This window comes from Heloderma suspectum, chromosome 10, assembly GCF_057233095.1.
Source record: "Heloderma suspectum isolate Gila_16-S chromosome 10, 16-S_ref, whole genome shotgun sequence".
Lineage (NCBI taxonomy): Eukaryota > Metazoa > Chordata > Lepidosauria > Squamata > Helodermatidae > Heloderma > Heloderma suspectum.
In genome coordinates, this window is record NC_139467.1 from 29,493,027 (window position 1) to 29,518,761 (window position 25,735).

The 25,735-nt window shown below is 45.5% G+C and overlaps 1 protein-coding gene across 1 annotated transcript in view; it reads left to right on the forward strand.

Moving 5' to 3' along the window:
- The first annotated feature begins 470 nt into the window (after positions 1 to 470).
- Positions 471 to 25,735, forward strand: part of OPRD1 (opioid receptor delta 1) — a 59,570-nt gene continuing 34,305 nt past the window's right edge. The window contains exon 1 of the mRNA XM_084814402.1: positions 471 to 718. Within this exon, the coding sequence (XP_084670528.1) occupies positions 471 to 718 (248 nt within the window). The remainder of the gene's footprint in view (positions 719 to 25,735) is intronic.

A 25,735-nucleotide genomic window follows, 5' to 3' on the forward strand; every position in this document is an offset into this window, starting at 1 on the left:
AGCCCCTACGTAGTTCCCGACGTCCAAGGGAGATGTCAGATTCCACCCCCCTTTAAAAAAGAAATCACAAGCATTAGGAGAGCTTTGCAAATTCAGTTTGCTGTGCTCAGATGCTCAGCAGCAGAGGAAGGGGGAAGGTAGTGCAGTGTCGTGTTTATAGCAGAGAGTATGCAGGAAAGCTAGAATAGATGCAGCTTTTGCTGGTCCAGACGGCTGCTGCTGAGAATTCCTGCCTTTACCCTGCTAGTCAATTCCCCTTCCTCCCCCTGCCCACCCCCTTCAAATTTTGTTTTTATTTGGATGCACTTTGCAGGGGAGAGAGCGAGATCACCACGGAGTCAGAGGACAGCGTGCTTTGTTCAGCACCATCAAGACGGGACAGAGCTCAGGAAGCCTTTGAACTGCAAGCCGCCCGGTCAGTTTTTTGTCCCACCGCTCAGGGTGGTGGGATCTGGAAGCTCCCTACCACCATGGAGCAGTCAAGCCCCCCACCCGGTGCTGAAAGCTGCCCCGGTTCTGAAAGCGACATCAATTTCCTCTACAACAGCACCTTGGAAGACTTCAACTTGAGTTCTCTCATGACGTCCAATGCCACGAGTCAATCCCCGCTGAAGAACACGTCTTCAATCATCATAGCCATTGCTATCACTGCCCTCTATTCGGTGGTCTGTGTCGTGGGGCTCCTGGGAAACATCCTAGTAATGTATGGCATTGTCAGGTAAGGGCAGAACTCTGGGTGTGTAGCCCCAGCTTCTTCCTTGACTAAACAGGGGAAAGTTCTATGCACATCTCCCTTGGCTGGGTGTCCAGTGCAGGCTGGTAGAACTGGCTTTGGTGGGACAGTGAATCCATGCTAGGTTTTAGTCAGAACCAGCCAGAACTCTAAAGGAGGAATCCAAATGCTGAACCTATTTGGGGATGGGGTTCTGGCTGTTTCTGACTAAAACCCAGAATGGATTCACCACCTCAGCAAAATCAGTACCATCAGCCTCCACCACTAAGGACTGTAGACAGCAGCAGCAAGGAAAGAGGCTATGCCAACTGCATGTCAGAAAATCAGTTAGAACTGTGTGTAGCACTAACTTGGAAATAAAAGTGTGTGCTTAGAAAACACGCTTAGAGACTGTGTGTGTGTGTGTGTGCGTGTGCGCACATGCAAAAGATCACATGCCCGTGAACTGAATTATATGTAACACAAACACCAAGAAAAGTGGCTAGAGAGAGAATGTGTGTACTAATATACACTGTGCATGTCAGTGAGCATAGTGTGTTCCTTTGAGTACAGCCTGGTTAGAAAGACGAATAATTGGATTGGCTGTGGGAATTTTGTGCCTTGTGTGTGTAATTGAGCAATACACTATTGTTTGTTATAAGTTAGCATAGCAACCAAGGATTAAAATGTGGGAATATGTTTGTGTTGTATCTTAATGTATGCATTTGTGAGTGCAAAATAAAAGAGTATTGGATGTTATTGCTGTTGTAATGGGAGTAAGGAACTGCATTGCCAGGTCAGTGCATGGGAATATGATTCCATGTGTGGGGTTCCAGTTCTAGGATTCTGTCCATCCTGTGGATGTTCTTGAGTGGAGGAAGCACCTTGGAACAGAAAATGCATTGCCTTGTTCATGGTGGAGTCTCTACTATCAGAGAAGCCAGCTGCATGGTGAATATTAGATATAGACATCTCTATGTTTCCCAAGGTGAAAAACAGAGTTTTGTTCTAAGTGCCAGTATATGTGCCTGTGTGTGAGAGTGCCTCTTTTAATTTCACACAAATGAGAGTAAGGATAGGTGTGCAAAACAAGCATGAGTTGTGTATGGAAGCATGTCCTTGTCTTGAGCATGGTGTGTTCCTTTAATAACTCTTGGGTTTGGCTTGTGATTATGTAGTATTTTGATCACAGGGAGACATTTCCAGGAGTAGGTGCCTCATGTTAATGTGGCAGAGGTAACCATGATAGGCAGCAGAAATATCAATGAAATAATAACCCGATGTAATAATATTTTCTGGTCCTTGATCATCAGCGCGATCAAATGCTTATGCGATCAAGTTGATGCTTGTCTAACGAACACAAGAAGCTGTCATTTATACCGAGTCAGACCATTTCAACTCTGGGTGGCATTAGTACTCATCACTGTTCTCCTAGCTAGAAATTCTGCTGGACATTGAACCCGGGATCATTTTTCATGCAAACTATGTGCTCCACCAGTGAGTTATGGCTCAGTCATGACAAGAGCTTTGTTTAAGAATAGTGCTTTGCACACACACACACACGCGCGCGCGCGCACACCCCTCTTACTAAATTCACTTGTGGTCAGACAGAGCTAGTTCCTTCCAGTGGCTTTTTTATTCAAATTGTATATTTTGCAAGATACACACACGCACACAAACCTGCCCAGACCCCAACTTGTGAAAATCACTGTTAGTTTGGAGGCTGTGAGTCACCATTCACAGATTTATGTGGGGAAAGGAGAACAGTGGTGTCAATGTAGTTTTTCATTGCTATTTCTGAGTCACACTCAGTGACTGTAGAATATCCAAGACTGTGGGCAGGAGAAGTGATCTGTGTTCATGTAGTCAACTCAGAACTCATCATCAGATTCACATGCTGGCTGTATATTTGTCAGATGCTCTACGAAGTTGTGGTTTAGGAACATGCAATATTTCTATAGTCAGGGAACTTACAACTTTGCATGACAAGATAATCGAATTCTGTGGTCCACACATCCAAATTCTGCTTTGGGAACAAAATATGCAAATTGCATGCATTTGTGTCCCCTGACTTCCTTTCCAAACATTTGGAAAGATATTTTCTAAATACTATTCCCTGGCAATGGGTGACAAGTGGTTACTGAGGTGAGAGAGCAGAACATTGGTGTTGTAAGTGCAGTAACCTGGAGCCATTACAAGGAACATTTAGCTTTCCTGAATGAAAATATCCCATTTTGGGGGCAATAGAAAGTCCGCAAACAGAAAATCTGGTTGTGGTTTCTGAGCCTTTATTATTGTTTTGATAATTTCCAAATTCTATCTACCACTTTGAGAACTAATGACTTGATATTTTTCTCCAAAATAAAAGGATACCAAGGATTTTTAAGAACTCACTGTATGGGGGTTCAAAGTAAAGGGAGAAGGAGTGACTAACAGTGCAATCCTATACCTGTCTACTCAAAAGTAAGTCCCATTGAGATCAATGGAGCTTACTTCAAGGTAAGTAGGTATAGGCTTGCAGCCTAACTCCCCTTAAAGTGACAGCTCTACTACTTTCTTGGGGCAGGTGAATCCAGAACATTTCTGAAGATGCAAGAACATTTCATGCAAGATCTGGCTTGAATTCCTCATGCACTCATTTCATCTAGGCTAGGCTACTATAATGCTCTTTACCTGGGCTGCCTTTAAAGTCAGTTCAGAAACTTTTGTTGGTTCAAAGTGTGGCCACTGAGATGCTGGTGATCCAGTGGTCACAACTCTCCTTCACTAATTACATTGGTTACCAGTTCATTTCTGGGCTCAATTTAAAATGCTGGTGTTGACTTTTAAAGCCCTAATTTAAAATGCTGGTGTTGACCTTTAAAGCCCTAATTTAAAATGCTGGTGTTGACCTTTAAAGCCCTAAATCGCCTAAGAAGTAAGAATTGCCAAATCTATCCAACTGCTCAGAATAGCTTCAGAGGCCCTGCTGTCTGGCCATCATTGACAAGGGTTTGGTTGATGGGTAATGGGAATGGAGCTTTTTTGGTGGTGGCACCACAGCTTTGTAATTCTATCCCCAAGGAGTTCCATGAAGCTCCCTCCCTTCCCAGCTTTAGAGGAAACCCTTTCTGTTGGGTTTCCTCTTTAAAAATAAAAAAAACCCTTTTTATGACTGTGTATTCTTTATGCTGATCTTTGGGATATTTATCTCTTGGATATTTATGCTGATGTTTTACACTTGTCTCAATCTGGATGGTTTCATTATTGTTTTATTGTGAAAAATCTGATTTGTGAGCTGCTTTGATTACGTGTGTCTGTGTGTGTGTGTGTGTGTGAGAGAGAGAGAGAGAGAGAGAGAGAGAGAGAGAGAGAGAGAAAGAAAGAAAGAAAGAAAGAAAGAAAGAAAGAAAGAAAGAAAGAGGGGGGAAACTGGGAAAGGGGGATATAAATTCCTAAGACAAACAAATAATTCAACACAATCCCAGCACTTTATCCATACTATAATGATCTGGGCTGGTTGTGCACCTGCCCCCTAAACAGTATGGGTTGGCTCCAGGTTTAATCATACTTATAGACCCATTGAAATCAATGGGACTTAAGTAAGTCATGACCAACTGAAGCCCCAATGCTTTCAATGGGTCTACTCTAAATATGACTAAATCAGGATCTAAACCAACCATTAACTACTGGGACTACTAAGGTTGGTGATATTAGCAGTTTAACTTAGGAACAGTAAGCAACACGAATCTATTATTTTCACACACACACACACACACAGAAAATGCAAAGGCAGTTCCAGTGCCTCAATCAATTTCAAAGTCTCCTCAGTCATTCTGTCATTCTCAGCATGCAGACAGCATACTGATAAGCCCACCATTCCTGCTCTTTCCACTCTGCCTAGTCACTAAAGAAATAAATGAATCTGAATGTGCCTTCAGTCAGAAACCTACCATTACCCAGTGGAAACTGGGAGCTCCAATGTCAATGAGGCGGTGAATCCACTCCAGGTTTCAGTCAGAACCAGTCAGAACTCTAACGGAGCTATCAGCCGCCACTGCCATTACCCCAGTGCCGATACTTTCAAATGATCAATACCCAGTATATCAACTGTATAGCATAGAATCATAGATTTGGAAGGTGACCTCAGAGGTCATCTAGTCCTGCCAATACAGGGAATCCACTGCTACAGCATCCCTGATAGGTGGCCATCCAGCCTCTGCTTAAACCTCTAATGAATGAGAGTCCATGTCAGGTTATGAATAACTTATTTGTAAGTGAAAAGCTCCCAGTTCTGACACGTCATCCTAATGGTGGATTTTGTTGGAAAGCCAAGAGGGTAGGAGTGAAGGATCTGGTGACCATTGGAACCCATGTTGGAAAGGTACCACAGGCTGGAAAGCTGTGGCTCATCCATGGGGCAGTGTCATTCCACAAACTCAAATAGCACTAGCAGAGCTCCACTGAATTTGTCTGCTGTGCAAGTGCCTACAGATTGCACTAATGGAGCGTGTGCTACTGGGCCACATGGCACATTCCTGAAAGTGGTTGTGCAAGCAGAACTTCAGTTGGATTCTCCCTTCCCATACACTCCGGGACCTAATTTCCATTAGTGCAGCGTCATTTGGGCTAATGGAATGACACAGTTGGATACTGCCCCATATGTGTTATTAGTACAAATGGCCGATACAACAGTGACCCAGTTTTCCAGACAGCTGCAAGACTGACAGAGATCCCTGCTATTGTGAAGCACACATGATTTCTTTTAAATCCACAAGGGAGATGATCAAAAGGGATTATATTTCCTTCTAAAACAGAGTCTTTTTCATTGGCTTTGAAAGGGCTTCGGATGTTGGGTGGTATATAAATAAATAAATAAATAAATAAATAAATAAATGTTGCTGAGCACTCCTTGCCCTTGTGGATCATGTTTATAGTTGCCTATACAAGAGCTACAATGCCAAATCTGGGATTAAGGAAAGGTGCCTTGTGGCTTTTGGTGTCCTGTATCTCATACGTTTTCTGTTATTCATTATTATTTATTGAAAGCATTTTTGCTCCGCTCTTTAGCCAAAAAGGCTGCCAGAGTGGCATGCAAATACAAGCAGTAAGTCAGTCCCTGTTATCAGTCTTACAAAGCCACAGCACACAAGGCAAAACGTAGGGATGTCAGAGAATTTCGCCACAAATCTCGGGGAGGCCGAATGCCAGCGCATTCGGCCACCCGAAATCGGTGGCAAAACAGTCTCCCCCCCCCGCCCCCCCCCGGGACGGGACTTACCTTGGGCGAATCTCCCTGGCAGCGGCAGCTCCAGCGGTGGTTCGTTGGCGGTGCGGCGGCGGCGGCTGCGGCGGCTGGTCTTCCGACCAGCTGCCGCCGCCGCCATTTCCAAATTAAAAAAAAAAAAGTGATAGGCTACGTAAAGATTTACGTAGACTACGGCAGAAATAAGGGGAATGCAAATAGCGTAGTGTTCCCCTTATTTTCGCCGTAGTCTACGTAAATGTTTACATAGACTAGACGTGCCAAAATAAGGAATGCAAATGGCGGCGCCCATGGGCGCCGCCATTTGCGTACGCACGGTTTTTGGGTTTTGGTTTTTAATTCAGCCGTGATAGGCTACATAAACATTTACGTAGCCTATCACGGCTGACTGCAGGGACACAAACGGCGGCAGCTACGGCCACCGCCATTTGCAGACCTGGCGGGCCAGGATTCGCGTCAGGAGGGACGGGACGCCTCCCCCCCAGCCAGAATTTTGGGGGGGAGGGACGGGATGCCTCCCCCCACGGGCAGAATATTGGGGGGAGGGATGGAGCGCCTCCCCCCCACCGCAAATCAAATTTCGTAAAAGGTAAGTGACTTTCGTACATCCCTAGGCAAAAGGGATGGGGGGGGGGAAGCAAGCTCAGGCACTGGTTCTTCTTTCTTTCTTTATAGGATTTTCACCTTGCTGTTCAGCCAGAAGACATGTCACAAAAGGAAAAGAGATTGGGAGGGAGGAGGGGGGGGGGAAGCAAACCTCAGGCACCAGGTCTTAGTTTCCAAAGTTCTTATAGGTGTTTTTTTTCTGGCAGGGAAGGCCAAAACAAGCTCCCTGCAGCTGTTCCCTCTCTGGCCAATGTATGGGGCTAGCTTGGTCTCCCCCATGCCATGATGTTTAACCTGGGAGGCAGGGAGTGCAGCATCCCAGTGGCCTTTTGTTCTCTGGCTGATGTCCCAGGGAACTTTGAGTTGGAGCTGTGTGTTCCTTCTGGTAGGTAAGGGTGAAGCATTCGGGTACTTACAATGACCAGGGTGAAGCATTAGGGTGAAGGGTGAAGCATTAGGTACTCCTACTGTGTATTTCTTCTGGTAGGGAAGGGCGAAACATTAGGGTACTTATAATGACCAGGGTGAAGCATTGGGGCACTAAAGGGTGAAGGGTGAAGCATTAGGGTACTCCTACTGTGTGTTCCTTCTGGTAAGGAAGGGTGAAGCATTAGGGCACTTACAATGACCAGGGTGAAGCATTAGGGTGAAGGGTGAAGCATTATGGTACTCCTACTGTGTGTTTCTTCTGGTAGGGAAGGGTGAAGCATTAGGGCACTTACAATGACCAGGGTGAAGCATTAGGGTGAAGGGTGAAGCATTATGGTACTCCTACTGTGTGTTTCTTCTGGTAGGGAAGGGTGAAGCATTAGGGCACTTATAATGACCAAGGTGAAGCATTAGGATGAATGGTGAAGCATTATGGTACTCCTACTGTGTGTTCCTTCTGGTAGGGAAGGGTGAAGCATTAGGGCACTTATAATGACCAGGGTGAAGCATTAGGGTACTAAAGGATGAAGGGTGAAGCATTAGGGTACTCCTACTGTGTGTTCCTTCTTGTAGGGAAGTGTTTATTATAAGCATTGGGGTACTTATAATGACCAGCTGGAATGGAAACTGTACAAGTAGCCAGATGGAATGTGTGCTGGCTAGGTGACAATCAGAGAGAGCCAAAGCTGGCTGGTCTCTCAGCAGAGGCAACAGAATAGCCCTGCTTCATCCAGGCAATGGCTCATGACTCATAAATGGGTCCAGGTTTGGAACTGGGGGTCAGCATCATCAGGCATTTGTCGAGGCCCACAGCCCAACATGTGGGTCATTGCAAACCCTCAGAGCTCCCTGGCCTCGCTGATCCACCTCCTTGCTGTCACTGCCTATTGTTCACCTGACCGCTCCATGCAAGTGAGCCATTTCAGGAGCAAGGGGAAGGTGGAGCAACTTCTGGTCGCCTTGCCCTCTCTATGGACAATGGTGCACATTGGACCCTGAAAGACAGGATAAGCGTATGAGTGTCAGCAACAGCTATGAAGAAAAGCTGGGGCTAGTCAGGGAGGGCTTCCCCCTGAGATCATCTTGCCCAAGGGCTCCCAAAACCTTAAACCACCACCAACTGGGTCAAACCACAGCCTAAGATGGGTCACCCCAATAGCACCATTACTCTTGTTTGTTTGTTCTGAGGTTGTTGTTTTTGTTGTTTTAAAAAGAAGAAAACAGTATGTTTGAGGGAGAAGGAGAAATACAGAGAGAGAGAGAGAGAGAGAGAGAGACAGAAATAGGAAATGGGGAGAGGAGAGGAAATAGACACACAAAATGTAGAATCTACCCCAAATAACTAAAAATGGGTCCCATATTGAAACATGGTCAAGTCTGTATTCAAACAGTCTGTAGGCATTTAGTCTAAGAATCTGGATCCCAAGAATACTGCACATGTAATACACATCCATGTTTTCCATTACATGAAGGATATTAACTTGTGCTAAGTGTTGGGTTTATGGCAAACCCATTCCCCAATCCAAGATATTAAGGGTGCAATCCTATGCATGTTTAGGCAGAAAAGAGTACTACAACTCCCAGTATTCCCCAGCCAGTATGTTGTATTAGAATTCCCATCATCCCCACCAGCAGCCCAACACTTCCGGAGGATACCACGTTGGGGGAAGAGTGCTCCCCACAGTGTACTGTAAGCCTTAGGGTGAACACCAAGAAAGCAACCTGAAGGAGTACAAGAACACAGAGAAATTTGCCAAGAATTTGGAAAGAATCTGGAATAAATTAGGGCACAGTCCAAATACAACATATCTGGAGGGTGTCCAGAAATTCTCCACCCTTTGGGCAGAGAAACTGAAATTATTTTGAAGTTCTTCACCCTATGAAATTTTGAAATTCTCCACCCTATGGGTAGAGAAATCGGGCAGGGGGAGGCAATTTCACCAAATTTCTCCAGGGGGAGGAGAAATTCTCAATAATTTCTCACAGGTTGGGCTCACCATTGGCAGGGGATGTAGCACAGCGTCTTTTTTCATAAGCGTTTTTGGTGTTTTTGTGCTGCCACCACGAGTGGCAACAGCATCCACTGTGTTGGCAGGCTGGCCCCCATTTTGCATCCTCCATAATGCAGGTGTGAGGGAGGCAGTGTTGTATTCAGCTCCAGGGAAGAGATGGAATTAGTGCTGCACCAAAATCTATCTTCTAATTTTATGGAAGTTTTCTTCCCCCATGAAAGAGGCTTCCATTGTTCTACCTCATTCACAGGGTACTTCACAATTATTTTTGTGGTGTTTGGGGGCTTAGTCAGTGTGAATGGGGCTGAGGGGGCTATGTGTGCGTGTTTTCTTTCTGTTACACATCTCTCTGTTTCTATGCAGCCTCCCAGGCTGCCTGCACTTCTTGATCTGAAAAAGCCCTATGGGAGGAATTACATCATGATGTCTTCTCCTTGGGCTTTGCTTGAAATGTTAGAAGCCGAGGAGGCTGCTGGAGAGATGATTGTACTATGTCAAACAGGACATTTGTGCACACTCCTTGGCCACCTCCTATGTAAGGTAAGCACAAGAAACCCAAACCCAATCCATGAGAGTTTGTCCAAAATTTTCATCACCATTGAATTTCTTTTCAAAAACAATTACTACTCTAACAAATTGAATGAGAATGGATGAAAAAGATGGAGAAATTTTCAGCACAGCACTACTTTTTAAACCATCAGGACTTGTTGGCTGTTATTGCAGTATTGGCTGCTAGTAGAGCTATAAGAACATTTGCCGCACCTGGTCCAGCCACCACAAGGGCTAGCTGGATGCACTAAGGCAACTCAAAAGCAACCAAGATGGGCATTTGTCCCCTGAATCTGGTAATCAGATATATCTTTCTGAAAATGGATGTTCCTAACTATCATGCCTCATGGCCCATGGCAAGGGGTAGGGAATGTGTGGCCCTCGAGACATTGGCGGACTGCAAATCCCATCAGCCTTTGCCAGCATAGCCTATGGTAGAGGATGATAGGAGCTGCAATCCAACAGCATCTGGAGAACCATGTGTTCCCCATCTCTGGCCTAGGGCAATGAATTCCACAGGTAAATTATACGTTTCCTGGTGTACTTAATTTTGCAACCATCAAACAATAGCCTTCATGGCCAGCATCATCTTCAGCCAGTGAAAATGACTGGATGTCCCAGCATTATAATATTTTGACATTTCCCTCCATTCACGGTCTCTGCATTGTTCTTAATTTAATTTTAGAACTCTGTATCATCATGTCACGCCCAGATTGTCTTTTTAATCAAGTTAAACATTGGCAACTGCTTAGTCCTTTCTTATTAAGGGAGTTGCTTGATCCCTTGATAATTTTTGACTGTCTTTTTTTTCTTTTCTCCCTCCTCCCTGCTTTTTTTATATTTGCTCTCCTGTATCATTTTATAAGATGTAGTAATATAACAGCACAAAGTGTTCTGCAAACAGTATCTGACTATATAACAGAATGCTGATACTTACAGTTTTATTTTGAATCCTTTTTCTAATAGCATTGAATTTATCTTTGTTTATGATTGCAGCACACTAAGCTGACAACTTTTACTGATAATCTGATCATCCAAAGCTTCTATGATCTTGGAGATCACATGCTGATAGTCTCTTCAACCAATATAGGCAGTTGCCTAAAGGGTGTGTGTGTGTGTGTGTGTGTGTGTGTGAAGTGTTTGCTGCATTTCCACTACTTGAGCATTCAGTAAATACAGTATCATTTGAAGGGGATGTACAGTTCTATAAAAACATGTCCAGGAGCTGTGATTGGCCAAGGTCCCTAGAGGTTTCTTTTTGTTGTCTTTGTAGGCATGCTGCTGCCCTTCAACCCTAACTCTATGATGTTCAATGCAAAGAAACACACTGGGACAGGGTATAAATACCTCTTTTTTCATATTTCAGCTTTCCCCAGCCTGTGGCCCTCCAGTTATTTTTGACTATGACTCCCAGCATTCCTGACCATTGTCCGTGCTGGCTTGGGCTGAAGCCTAAAACATCTAAGGGATGCCAGGCTGAGGAAGGCTGCCATATTCATAGAATCATAGAATCATAGAATAGTAGGGTTGGAAGGGGCCTACAAGGCCATCGAGTCCAACCCCCTGCTCAATGCAGGAATCCAGGTCAGAGCATCCCTGACAGGTGGCTGTCCAGCCTCATCTTGAATGCCTCCAGTGTGCGAGAGCCCACCACCTCCCTAGGGAATTGGTTCCATTGTCGTACTGCTCTAACAGTCAGGAAGTTTCTCCTGATGTTCAGCCGGATCTGGCTTCCTGTCACTTGAGCCCATGATTCCGTGTCCTGCACTCTGGGATGATGGAGAAGAGATCCTGGCCTTCCTCTCTGTGGCAACCTTTCAAGTACTTAAAGAGCGCTATCCTATCTCCCCTCAGTCTTCTCTTCTCAAGGCTAAACATGCCCAGTTCTTTCAGTCTCTCTTCATAGGCCTTTGTTTCCAGTCCCCTGATCATCTTTGTTGCCCTCTTCTGAACCCTCTCCAGTTTGTCTACCCTCCATATTATGTGTGATATGTGTGACATTAAAGAGTGTGTGATATAAGCTACCTTAGGATCACAAAAAGTATCCTCTGATGGGCAAGGGATGCCTGTGTGTTTAGTACGGGTGGATAAACTTGTCAGTTTCACTTTTTCCCCACATTCAGTTTCTTTAATAAAAAAATGAAGTTCTTTCTGTCCTGTTTAGGAAGAATTTTGTCCAGTAAGTTCTTGATTTTGCATTTCTTTCCTCTTTCTATTTCACTTTCTAGAAAACAAGTCCTATGACTGAGGAAGGGTTGAAGAAACTGGGTATGTTTAGCCTGCAGAAGGGAAGACTGAGGGGCGACATGATAGCGCACATCAGAAACCTGACTGTCACGCAGAAGGGGGCAAAGACTTATTCTCTGCTGGACTAGATACAATCCGTTTAATCCAATGTTAGTATGATTTAAGGCAGACCCGTTGAAATGAATGCAATTTCAGTTAGTCATAATGAACTGAAATCCCATTCATTTCAATGGGTTTGTTTATTTATTTGAAGTGTTTTTATGCCACACCTCAGCCAAAGAGGCTCCTAGAGTGGCTTACATATAACCATTTAAACAAGAGAGTCCCTGCCAGAAGGCTTACAATCTAAAAAGACATGGCACACAAGGAAAAAGGAACAGAGCAGGAAGAGGGGGAGAAATTAATTCTCTTAGCAGTCCTCATGGTATAGCCCTGCTCTCTCCATCATCTCCCACCATACAGCCTGCTGGAATGCCTAGTGGTGGTGACAGCTGAGGGAGGAGGACCCTTCCTGAGGACCATTTACTCTAAGTAGCAGTAACATTGGATCTGAGCCTGTGTTACAGGAGGGTAGATTTTGGATGGACATCGGGATAAACATATTAAAGGTAAGAGTGTTATGACAAAGGGAACCAATTACTGGGGAGGGGGGGCTCCCCCTTGCTGGAAGTTTTCAAGCAGACACTGACCAGTCAGCTGTTGAGGTCGTATGCTGTATAATACTGCTGTGCCCCCTATTTTGGGAACTTTTCCTCCCCCTGTGAAAGAGACAGTGTTTTTCTGCCTTGTTCTCGGGGAGAGGGAAAATTTCTGAGAATTTTCTCTTGGGGAGGGGGACAGGGTTCTACATAACTTTTTTAAGCATAGGTGATTCTTCTTTCTATTTTTTTTTTTTAACACCCTTGCACTTGCAGGAGCCCAGGACTCTTCTCCGGCCGGGAGTTCTTCCTGAATGGCTTTTGGAGAGGCTGAGGTTACATGGTCTCCTGGGAGTTCAGAAAGAACTGTGGGCTGGAGATGAGGCCTGGCCGGCTGCAAGTGCAGGGGGTGATTTAAAAAAAATAACACATAGAGAGAAAACCCCTCAAGTATTGCCTACATTTAAAAAGGTATGTGGAAACCCTGTCCCCCTCCCCAAGAGAAAATTCTCCAAAATTCTCACTCCTCCAAGCCTCTTTCTCAGGAATTTTCATTTTTCCCCCACCCACCCCTATGAAATGCTGAAAATGGAAGAGTCAAAATTTTTGGCACAGCACTACTCTATAGCTCTGGATTTCATGCACCAAGCAAGCAGTTTGGACAAGATGTCCTACAAGCCCCCCTTCAACTCTACAACTTTATGAATCTATGGGCAGTAAGTATCCAACAGTGTCATTCTGTAAACTTATGCAGTGCTAGCAGAGCTCCATCAAATCTTTCTGTTGCACAAGCGGTTGCACATTATGCTTGTGCAACTGGTTGCACAACTGCAATGTGCAACCAGCTGTGCAAGTGGAATGCTCAACTGGTTGCACAATGTAATGCACAACTGGTCATACAACAGGTTTTGTTGCACAATGGACTGAGCAAGAGGTTGCTAGTGGAAACTAGGTTCCGAACTTTGTGCAAAAGGAGAATCCTGCTGAAGTTGCAATTGTGCAAGCTTGGTTGTACAACATGCAAAGGATTGTGCCCTTAAAGAGTTGTATTCTTAAGCAACCACATGTTCTCTCCCTTGCCACTGTTTTGTTTGAGAAAAAAATAAACCTGATAGCTTCCATCCTCATGAGCCCCCTTCCTTAGACTACCAGTCAGGGTCACCCAATGAAATGAATTGGTGGGAAATCCAGGGCAGAAAAAAGAAAGCATTCACCACGCAATGCACAAGGAAGGTGTGGAACTCTCTGCCACAAGACATGGTGATATCCACTGATTTCCATGGCTTTGGAGGGGTGTCAACAAATGGGCAACTTGTTGCTCTCCAGATGTTTTGGCCAACACCTCCCATGATCTTTCACCATTGGCTATGCTGGCTAGGGCTGATGGGAGTTGTAGGCCAAAACATCTGGACGGCCACAAGTTGCCCGCCCCTGATGCAATGTCCAGGTTCAGAGGCAATGTCTCACTTGTGGGCATCCTGGAAACTTCTGCTTCTGTAGGAACCAGGAGAGGATTCTGAACTAAATGGATGCTTTGGTGTGACTCAAGAGGAATCTTCTGACATTCTTCGTGGCAATTTGCACAATCTGTCCATGGGACTTTCCAATAAACATGCTTAGGGTAAGGGCAAAAGTGTTTTGTATTGTTTTGAAGGCAGCAATTACATAACCACCCATTTATCTTCCTTCCTGCTCCAGCCTGATGCCTTGGCTGTCTTGGAGCCATTTTCTTCCATTCCTCCAAGTTTTAGTTCCACCCTTTGAAGTGCCAGTTTCACACATTTATAGTCTGCAGGGTTTCTGAGTTGTGCTAACTGTTATCTTCTCTTCCGCCCCTTAGGCTGGCTGACTAATATTTAGCACAGGATGTCTTTGTTCGAGATTTAAAAGCACTTTGTAGATGAGTCTCCATTCTCCATGGGAAAATGAGGGCAGAGAGAAGTGAAGCAAATGCAGGGGCAGGGGTGAATCTGAGAGCCACCAACAGATCGAGTGAAATTCTGAGTTGAAATTCTTGCTCAGACATGATGTTTGCTGGGTGAACTGGGCCCGGGCAAAACTTTTTATTTACTTATTTAAGGCACAATCCTGTGCACGTTTAGACAGAAGAAAGTCCTTCAACTCCCAGCATTCCAGGAATGCTGGGAGTTGTAGGACTTTCTTCTGTCTAAACATGCATAGGATTGCATCCTTAGAGTATTTTTATCCCGCTCCTCAGCCAAAAAGGATCTCAGAGTGGCTTACAAAAAATCAGTAAAAGAATTCAGTCCCTGCCCGCAGGCTTACAATCTAAAATGGCACTACACACAAGGAAAAGGGAATCAGGAGGGAAGAGGTAAAAACTCAAGTCTTTCAGCAGGGCAGGTAGACTGAGCCTGCTTCTCCTCTCTCATCTCCCTCAGTGCAGCCTGCTGGAATGGCTGCTGGTTGTGACCGTTGAGGAAGGGGGACAGTTCATAGGGGTTAATTCTCAGTATAACCTATCTCACATGGGTTGTGGTAAGGATAAAATAGGATGGGTCTATATGTGCTTCCCTGACCTATTTGCAGGATGGGTGGGATACAATTGTGATATCTAGGAACTAGATCTCTGTGATTCAGGCTGAAATGAAATCCTATATCCACTTATCTTGCAATAGCCCCAAGATGCCCTTGGGGTGCCCTTCAGATGTTTTGGACTACAACTCCCAGCATTCCTGACCATTGGCCATACTAGCAGGGGCTGATAGGAGCTGAAGTCCAAAACATCTGGAGGGCATCAGGTTGAGGAAAGCTGTTCCACAGCTTATCTCTAGTGCTGTGTGCTAAAACATGTCCTCCAGTTCCTGAAAGTTTCCCCCACCTCACCCCGTGAATGAGGCTTCTGTCTTTCTTCCTCATTCTTAGGGTGGTTTAGAATTTCTTTTGGTTATGTTTTTGAGCTTAGCATTGTGAGGTGGCCGAGGGTAGTATGTGGCTTCCCCCCACCCCGTTTCTGTTACACATCTCTCCATCACTCTGCAGCCTCCCTGGCTGCCCACGCTTCCTGATCTGAAAAGGCCCCATGCGAGGAGTCTTCCCCCAGGATCTAATTGAAATGTGGGAAGCTGAGGAGGCTGCAGACCATCAGAAAGATGTATGTATGATGAAAGAAAGGACACTAATACATGCATCCCTTCACCATCTCATGACTAAGGCAAGTGCAAGAATCCCACACCCCACCCATGAGAATCTCAATGAAATGTTCTTCTCCTTCGAAAAACCCTTTCAAAAGCAATTTGGAACAATTAGCACATTTTAGTCTGTTGGATTCACTGAAATCTTTCGAGACAAAACGCTGTGACAACTTGGGCTGTATACAGCTATCATGTATTTTGAAGAATTAAGGCAAGGCTGAAAGAGCTGGGTATGTTTAGCCTGGAGAAGAGAAGATTAAGGCAAGACATGATAGTGGTGTTCAAATATCTGAAAAGCTGTCATGCAGAAGATGGAGCAGACTTTATTGCTCCAGAGAGCAGGATTAGAACCACCAGGGGGAAATTGCAGGGAAGCAGATCTTGGCTTAACAATAGGAGAAATTTCCTTATAGTGAGAGCTGTTCAGTAGTGGAATAGATTTCCTCAGGAGGTGCTGGGTTCTCCGTTGCTGGAGGTATTTCAGCAGAGGCTGAATGGCCGTCTGTCAGTGATGCTGTAGCTGCAGTGTGCAGTGCAAAGCCTGCACTGAGCAGGGGGCTGGAATAAATGATCTCCAAGGTCTCTTCCTATGCTATGATTCTATGCCCCCATAAACCTTTGGCCGCTTGTGGGTAAAGATACATTTCCTTTATATCAGGGATAGGCAACTTATAGTACTCTAAATGTTTTGTCCTACAACTCCCACCAGCCCTAGCCAGTATAGACAATGGTGAGGGATCATAGGAGTTGTTGGCCAAAACATCTGGAGGGACACACGATGTCCATCCCTGCTTTAGAATTAGCCTCCATTGCTGGGGGAGAGTGGGCAGCACTGATGTTGTTGGGAGTGTTTACCATTGTCATTGGTAAACAGCCGTTTGATAACGTTACACCTTGGAAGAACCCTTTTCATGTCTGCGAAATGAACCTTGCATGTCTATCACGGAACTCTGGCGTATTGCAAAGGATTTTAGGATATGCACTCCCTTCCTCTGGAGTAGAGCTGTGTGCAAACGGCTTCTCAAAATCCACCACCCAGTTTGTGGGCAGAGAATGGCGGGGGAGACAATTTCACCGAATTTATCCAGGGGGAGGAGAAATTCTCATCAGTTTCTTCCACACATAGGGCTCACCATTGGCAGGTCTTGTAGCACAGCTTCTTTCTTTTTCATACCGTTTTTCTTTTTTTTTTCACTGCCACTGCAAGCTCCAACAGCATCAGCTGTGTTGGCAGCTTAGTCCTAATTTTGCATCCTCCACAATGCAGGTGTGAAGGTGGCAATGTTGGGTCTAGCTCCAGAAACAGGTGGAGCTAGTGCTGTGCCAAAATCTGTCTTCCAGTTTCCTAAAAGTTTTCTTCCCCCATGGAACAGGCTTCCATTTTTCTGCCTCATTTTCAGGGCATTTTATAATTTATTTTGGTGGTGTTTTTGAGCATATCTAATCCCTGCAAGGTGGCCATTGGTGCAGATATTGTACTTCCTTATCTTTCCTATGGGAGGAATGACTTCATTACTGAAGTGTGGGAAGCCAAGGAGACTACAGGCTGCCAGAGATATGATTGTACAGTGAAAGGCAGGACACTCACACATGCTCCTTGGCCACCTCATAAGTAAGGTAATCACAAAAACCCTGAACCCAATCCATGAGAATTTCTTTGAAATTTTCTTCTCATTTGAATTTTCAAAAGCAATTCCTTTTCTATGAGATTGAATGACAAAGGTCAAAAAAATGTAGGAGAACATTTTGGCACAGTATTAATCTGGAGCAGCTTTTAGAGTGGCCACTTATACATCACCAAAGAAGATGACCAAAAAAAAAAAGACATGGGTTTGCATCAAATGTTCATATGCTACTTTATACATATAGATGCACATTTTGAAATAATTCCTATGATTTTAAATATAAATAAATACAATTCAGCTCACCATAGTGGGGAAAGACTATGATCAAGGGACCTGTGGGCCAACCCTGTCTGCTGTCCAGGTGCTAATGGGCTGTTGACAGGCATCTTCAAGGTTCCTACAAGTTTTTAGCCCTTATGACTGTGAAGATATGCCTGCAATTCGGTAGGCAATGCCTGCTAAAGAGGAGTGATATCTAAATACGATTTCCAATTGTGGGAAGGTGAGGCTTCAGTACTCTGCACAGCTCCATGAGTAGCAAAACAAGAATATATTATGCAAAATTGCCTTCCCAAACATTTTTCTGCAACACAAGCCAAATTATGCAAACGTGATCAACTTGCTTAACTGATGCAAGTTGCAGTACTTTTCTTGGCAGAGAATATGGATTACCTGGGTGCAGGGTTTCTGTTTTTGTTTTTAACTTTTATTTTTATTTATGTGTTGCTGCAGCAAGTGGCAACAGCAGCAACTGTGTCAGCAGCCAGGCCATGATTTTGCATCTTCTACCATGTTCCAGTCCAAGTGTCACACAAGGGCATTGCGGGGGGGGGGGGTTGTATTGCCCCGGCCGTGGGCTTCGAACTCTTAATTTAGAGGTGCCAAGATAGTGATAAATCAGGTTTATCTGATAAGGAGATACTTTATTGAGTAACTCACAGTACACAGGCATACCCAATGGTTGGATCAGACAGCTTCTCTGAACCCAGAGCCATGGGGTACAATGGGACTTATACCATACATATCAGCAGTGAGGCAGCACAACACTAGCAAGTGCCACCTATTGTTCATTCCCAACATAGACTAGAAGTAGTTGGTTCTCAGCACAACTACTTGCAGCTTTAAGACGCAACACACTTTGCTTCCCAGGCACATCTTGATATCGGCTTTTGACTCATCTCACATGTTTAGAGGCCTACTAGCAAGGGAATTCAACTATTAATGAACTTAAGCAAAGCACTATGGATCTGTAGGCCTCTCTAATGCTACAGGTAATTTGGTTACAGGCCTGGGCCAATACAGTGTGTGTGTGTGTGTGTGTGTGTGTGTGTGTGGTGGAAAGGCAACAGCTACACAGAGAAAATGGTGGAGAACAGAATATTCAAAGAAAATTGGGCAAAATGTCCCTCTTTTTCTTGGCGGGGGGTGAGAAAAAGAAACATCTCGTCAATTCTCTCAGGGAAAAGAAAATGTCATCTGAGAAATTTCAGCTCGGTTCTAGCTGTCACCTTCTCAGTCCATTTCATCCATCTGCTGTCAGCTGGTGCTCGCAAAACACATGTGCCTCAATAAATCAATTTGTTTTCTGAAGTGCCTCAACACAGTGACTTTTTACTGCTGCAAGACAACCATGGCTACTTTTCTCAAATTAGGAATATTATTTGGAAGACGGGAGAAGGGAAAACACAACAACCCTGGGCCATCTTTCTGTGGTACTGGAAATTTCCAGTGGAGTCAGCTGCTGTTTCTGCCTGCAAAGTTCAGCCAGTGACAAAGGATGATGAGAACAAGGGAAATAATGGAGAGGGGGGAAGTGATATTGAGCAGGGGTTGGAGAACCTGTGGTCTGCCAGATGTTGACTTACTTTCCTTACTTATTACATTGTTATCCCGCCTTTTTCCTCCTTAAGGAACCCAAGGCGGCATACATAATCCTCCTCCTCTCCATTTTAGCCTCACAACAACAACCCTGTGAGGTAGGTTGGGCTGAGAGTCTGTGACTGGCCCAAAGTCACCCAGTGAGCTTCCATGGCTGAGTGGGGACCAGAACCTGGATCTCCCAACTCCCAGTCCAACACTCTAGCCACTACACCACACACTCTCAGATGTTGTTGGATTCCAGCTCCCATCAGCCCAGGCCAGCATGGTCAATTGTCAGGAATGATGGGAGTTGCAGTCCAACACCATCTGAAAGGCCACAGGTTCCCCAACTGTGACATAGAGGGATGCTCATCTTTCATGGTTCCCTACTCTTTGGGGAGGCAAGAAGGGCTCTAGGAACAGTTTGGCCTCACTGAGACAGCTACCTTTGTGACAGGGCTGTGGCCAGTGATAATCAGAGGAGGCTGGTGGCTACGATGTCAGTGGGGCAGTGAATCAATTCTGGGTTTCATTCAGAACCAGTCAGAACTCTAAAGGATCTTCCAAGGTGCTGAACCTTCAATCTGTCCAAGCTGCTGAACCTATAGGGGTTCAGCACCTTGAATAGCTCCTTTAGAGTTCTGACTGGTTCTGACTGAAACCCAGAATGGATTCACTGCCCCATAACATCAGAGCCACCAGCCATTTGAGTATCATCAGTGGTGATACTCAAATCTACATGGGGAGAGCAAGTTCTCCAACTCAGAATTCCTGACTTCAGTAGGGTGGATATTTGCCTTACTTTACAGAGGCTGGCCCTTTGTTTGAGGGGCTGTCCTCTATTTCAGAGGTAGAGAACCTCAGGACCAAGGGCCATATCCAGCCCACTGGGCTTCTCCAGAAGGTCGTGGCCCCTTCCCCTGGCTGCAACTCCTTTTGCCTGACCACCAATCATGTAGTGGTTTCCTGGCTTTTGTGCAGTTTTTTCCTCAGTTCTAAAAGGTTGAAATGCCCCCACAAAGACTTAGTTTGTAGTAGCAAGGGGCTGCAGCTAAAATAGGCTGGTATTTTTGAACTCCTTCAGCCTCACCCACCACTGGAACCCCTAAGAGGCTCTCTGCAATGGAATTCAGCCCTCCGGCTGAAAGAAGTTCAACACTCCTGCTCTATTTGAAGGTGTCCTCTTTTGAAGGGTTGTCCAGTCCAAGTCAAATTTAAAGGTAAAGAAAAGAGAGCAAGGGCCTTGAAGTTCTCCATCCATAATAAGCACTTGGAGACAGGGATGGTGTGGGCGCTGAATTCTGTCTGGGAATCTGGCTTAACATCCCCTGCCCACATCCCCAAGCCCATGGCCCCACTCACCCCCTGCCCATGCTCGGCGAGTGGCCTGCACTCACTGCAGCAGCCTCATCAAGCTCTGCAGTCACCATTTTTTGAAAAATAAAATGGTGATTGCAAAAATGCACATATCTGCGTGTGCGAAAACGTGTGCATTCGCGAAAACGCACATTTCACACATACGCAAATATGCCCATTTTTGCGATTGCCATTTTATTTTTCAAAATGTTGACCACAGAGCTTGACAAGGCTGCCGGGGTTAGTGTGGGCGGCTCATCGAGTGAAGGAGGGGCTCGAGCACTGTCTGGGGGCCGACGAGTGGGGGCAGGGGCTGGGCAGGCACCCGGAGAACCTGGACGGGGGTAGGTTCGTACATCCCTACCTGGAGAAGAGCAGATTAAGCAACAGATACACAGGTGACCTGACCACAGTCCTCCCTACTATGCTGAGATAAATTAATTCTAAACTTGGATCTATATATATAAATCAGCACAAGCAAATCTGATGCAGATCTGTATCCTCTTTTGACTTCTCTTTTTTGATGATGCGCAAACAGCCACCCCAGAGGCCAATGTCACCTGAGTCGCCACAGGTAAACCCATCCTGTTCCACTGACCAAGCAAAGGCAGGACGTCAGAATCCCGGGAGTTATGCCAACCCTGCCCAGTCAGGAAGCTTCAGACCACCTGCCAATCCTATGGGCTTATGTTATATACTTCTATGCGCTTCTGTGCTTGAAGAGGGCTCTGACATCACAACCCACATTCTCCATGGTAGCTCACTAGCCTAGGTCTCAGCCTCATGTTCCCTTGTTCAAGCCCCAGAGTCTGTATCAAAAGTCCTAATAAATGATAGAATAGCTAATCATTTGCTTCCCTATCATGACACCCCAAATCCGCTAGCCTTAGATGGCTGCCTCCCCCTGCCTAATGATAGGGCCAGCTAGGCTGGCCACTTATGAATCACCCCAAAAGAGGAAATGTGTCACCCCAAAGAGGCCAAAAATAGATACTGATTTGCATCCAATTTGTATATGCCGATTTATGTGTATAGATGCAAATATAGATATGATTATTGTAGTTTAAATAGAAATACAGTACATCTCACCATAGTGCCGAAGACTGTTACCAAATGGCCTGTGTGCCTACCTGTTCTGTCTGTTGCACAGGTGTTAACTGTGGATGGGCAACAGTTGTGATGGTTCTTTATGTTTAAGAGAGAAATCCTATGGTCACTAGACAGTGCCTAGAAGGCCATAGGATTTTTCTGTTTGGGGGAACCATGCTCCCTGCCCCCTCCCCCACTGTCTCATAGGCAGCACAGTTCTTGCCGGTCTCCATGATCAGAAACAGAATGCCAAGAGGGAGAAAGGGGGTGGGGAGGAGATTGTGGAAGCCTCTTTATGAGGCTTTCTATGTGCCACGCAGCCTCCCCCAAACCCGCTCTGATGCTCCCCAGCTAGATGGCTGAAATCGCCCATCTAGCCGGCAATGCAGGGTGGCTGGAGCACAGAGGAGAGGATTCCCTCTATGCTCCAGCCACCCTGCATTGGATTGGTGTCAGCCTCCAAGTTCGGAGGCTGACGTCTGTCTCCATAGGATTGCACCCTAAACTGGAATTGGACAGGAAAGCCCTTCCAATAGAGGACACGTTCAGATAGAGAGGATGGTCCCCAGTAAAAGAGGACACAGCCCAGACACTGCAGTTGCTTTAGGACACCAATGCTGATCATTTCCCTCAGCAGCAAAAATCAGAAAGGGCTTGTGAGGAATGTAGGATTTCCTTAAAAGAAAATCACTCCCCATTCTGTCTGAAGTAGCTATCCTCGGATAAATGAAGAATGAAACCAATCAAAGGACTCGCAGGAAGTTAATGATCAGAATTGTTACCACTGAAATGGCTATTGTGTGCAGCAGTCCCTGCTTTTCAGGAAGGCTGAAGCGATGAGGGAAGGAACAGGCCGCAGCCTAAATCTTGGCAGGGTGGCATGTTATGCCCCACATCTGCGTACATGAACCTTAACTTGGAGTTCAGAGGAATTTAGCCCAACCAGGCAGAATTCAAGACATCGCCAAGATGATTTTTTTTATCGCTTGTCCCAATTCTGTTTTATTTACCATTTTTCTTTCCAAAAGAAAGCACAGTCATAACATGGCAACCATCTCACAAGGTCATTCTGGCCTGGCTTTGGTTGTGAACGAAATCAATAGTGACTCACTGGAGGAAAATAACTTGTAAAATGTATCGAGGCCATCTACAATCCATAATGGAGAACTTATTAACCTTCTCTCCAGCCTCGCTCCCCAAAGAGACTTTTAGCCAGGGCCAGAGTTTTAGTAGGACATTAATCTCACTAGCACTATCAATAGTGCAGTGATCAGGAGGGTAGGGTCTCTGGATATATTTACCAAAGGTTATGGGTTTGAGTTTCTCAAATGGTACAGCGATTCATTTCCTTGGGGTCTCAGGCAGAGGGAGGTGTTTCCCATCACCTCCTCCCTGATCCTTTAAACTCAAGACACTGGACATTGAATCTGGCACCTTCTGCACGCAAAGCATGTGCTCATTCGTTGAGCTATGGCTCTTCCATCACCCCCATAGCTTGTAAACTATGCCTAAGAAATTCAAGAATATAGCCAGATGTCTTTATGTCTGCCAGATCAGCCTTCCTCAACCTGGCACTGTCCAGATATTTTGGACTATAACTCCCATCAGCCCAAGCCAAGTCTTTTATCTCTGAATTCATATGCCACTATAGCTTATCCTCCAGTGTATCTCAGTCCAAATCTGTGGCAGAGCACTAACAGCAGAGAATGTAGCATCAACAGTGGGATTCAGCTTTCTGAGGATCTCAGCTTTTACTTTTTTAAAAAAGCAAGTTTACTTTTAAAAAAGCAAGTTTCTAGCCCATATGCTTGAAATCATATGGGCAATGCCTGCTGAAATCTCAAAAGGCAAGAAAAGTGGCTACATAAGATTTCCAGTAGTTGGGGTGGGCTTCTGCATAGCTCCCTGATCTTCCCCTCTTCCAGGAAAATCAGAATACATTATGCAAAATATGCTAAATTATGCATATTTGCTCAATTTGCATACCTTCTACTAGTCACAGAATCCAGCTTTTCTGCTCTCAGGTAAGCCATGAACATGAAGATGTCTTGGGTCAGAATACATTGCCGTATATTTTCCTCTTCCAGCTATACATGTGTCTTGATGGCTGTGAACACAGGGGTAATATAATTAGCTGATTAAAGTAGGCCCCATCCAAATTCTTCAAAAGGAGGTTTCAGGATTGTCTGTTTATTATTTTCACTGAGCTTTGCAGCAACAGCATGGAGAAGGGTGCGGGGAGAGAAACCCCTGAAATAAATCAACATCCAAATGCAGCCCACACTGTCATGCTGAAGGAAATCAGCTTTTTGATTCCCAGCAACCAATTTCCCAAGTCAGACCACTTGCAAGAAGCCTTTGCAACTGAGGAAGCTGAAGTGGCAGGCTTTCGTGGTCAAACAAAGCAGGATTCCAAGAATCCCGTGCTGGCTATCTGCCCTTGTTAAAGCTTCTGCAAAACTAACTAAGCTGATGGAGGCAATTGGCACTGACTTTGGTTTACCCCTCAACTGAGTAGAGTGGCTGCCTTGGGTGACCCAGCACATGAGTCACTCACAGAAATGCTCTCCAGCAGCGGTGGCAAGCCCCTTTGGGCATGGGGGCCAGATTTCTCCCTCTCCCCGTGGGCCAGATGATGCCACGTGACAGGGCCCCATCTGTGATGATGTCAGGGTGAGAGCCCAGGCTGAGTGAAGCCTACTGGTGCCAGCTTCACTGCTTCTTCTCCCTTCCATGGGCTGGGTGGACCAGCCTGGCGGGCCAAATTTAGTCTGTGGGCTGCAGGTTTCCCATCCAGGCTCTAGGGTGGCTTTTAACATACACAAACAAAACACATGGGGTGTGAAGCCCTTTTGGGCATGGGGGCCAGATTCCCTGCCCCCAGCAGGCCAGAAGGGCCGCAGCAGGAAGGGCCATGGCTCAATGTGATAGAGCCCCTGCTTTGCATGCAGAAGGTCCCTGATTCGATCCCCGACATCTCCAGGTAGGGCTGGAAAAACTCCTGCCTGAAATTCTAGAGAGCCACTGCCAGTCAGTGTAGGCAGCATTGGGTTAGATGGACCGACGGTCTGACTCAGTATAAGGCAGCTTCCTGTGTTCTTGTGTTCCATATGCAGCTAGCTGCCTTATACTGAGCCAGACCATCGGTCCATCTCACCCAACTGACGGGCAACAGCGGGCTGTCCAAGATTTAGGCAGAGGTCTTTCTAGCCCTCTTTAAGTGGAGATGGGGAAAATTGAACCTAGGACCTTTTACTTACCTACAAAGCATTCATCCCATTGGCAGTGAGCTACATCCCCTTCCCAAGTGCAAGGCAGTGGGACTAGATTTCACAGTGGTGCCTAGCTCATGCAGTTGCCATCACCCAGGTCACCTAATATCCAAGCAGGAAGGGAATCCTGAAATATGGGTTCCTCGTAGGCACAGGGAGTATTTTGTTCAGTCTGTGTTTTTAAGCAAACTGACTTATTTTGCACTTCTCAGGCTAATATGCAGATCAGAACACACACATATCCTTTCGACGGTGGACTTCTCCACATTTTGCAATGCAGTTTGTGGCTCAGAAATTTCAGACCAAAATGCATATATTGGGGAAAGGCATGTATTACGGAAAGCGCATACAGAAATGAATAGATAAGGGGAAGTTGCTAACAAATTGCAGATCCTGGGGAAAGTTGCGAACACAAAATGAACATCTGAAATGTGAGAATTTGCAGACTGATGCAGAAATTGGGTAGAATGGAGTTATGATTGAATACATGCATAACTGACACAGACCAGATATAGACTGATTCATCCATCACTAGTTCCTGTTGACATTTTGTCACATTTTCAATACCTACCTTCTCACCAAACTACCCTAGAACTCTTTTCTGTATTCTCAAAAGAATCGTCTTCCAAGGGGGTCAAGCATCAACAGCTTCTGATTGACCTTGCAGCATCCTGTGATTTCCCAGGCCACAATTACCCTGGATCACTCTGGCAAGCCTCCAGTTCTCATAGATCTCATAGAATCATAGGGTTGGAAGGGGCCCCCAAGACCATCAAGTCCAACCCCCTGCTCAATGCAGGAAGCCTTATTCCCAGGCAGTCTCCCATCCAAGTACTAACCAGGGCTGACCCTGCTTAGTTTCTGAGATCAGAAGAGATCAGGAACATCCAACAAGTTGCATGGGCCTGTCGCTTCTTCCTCTAGCCAACAACACTGATGC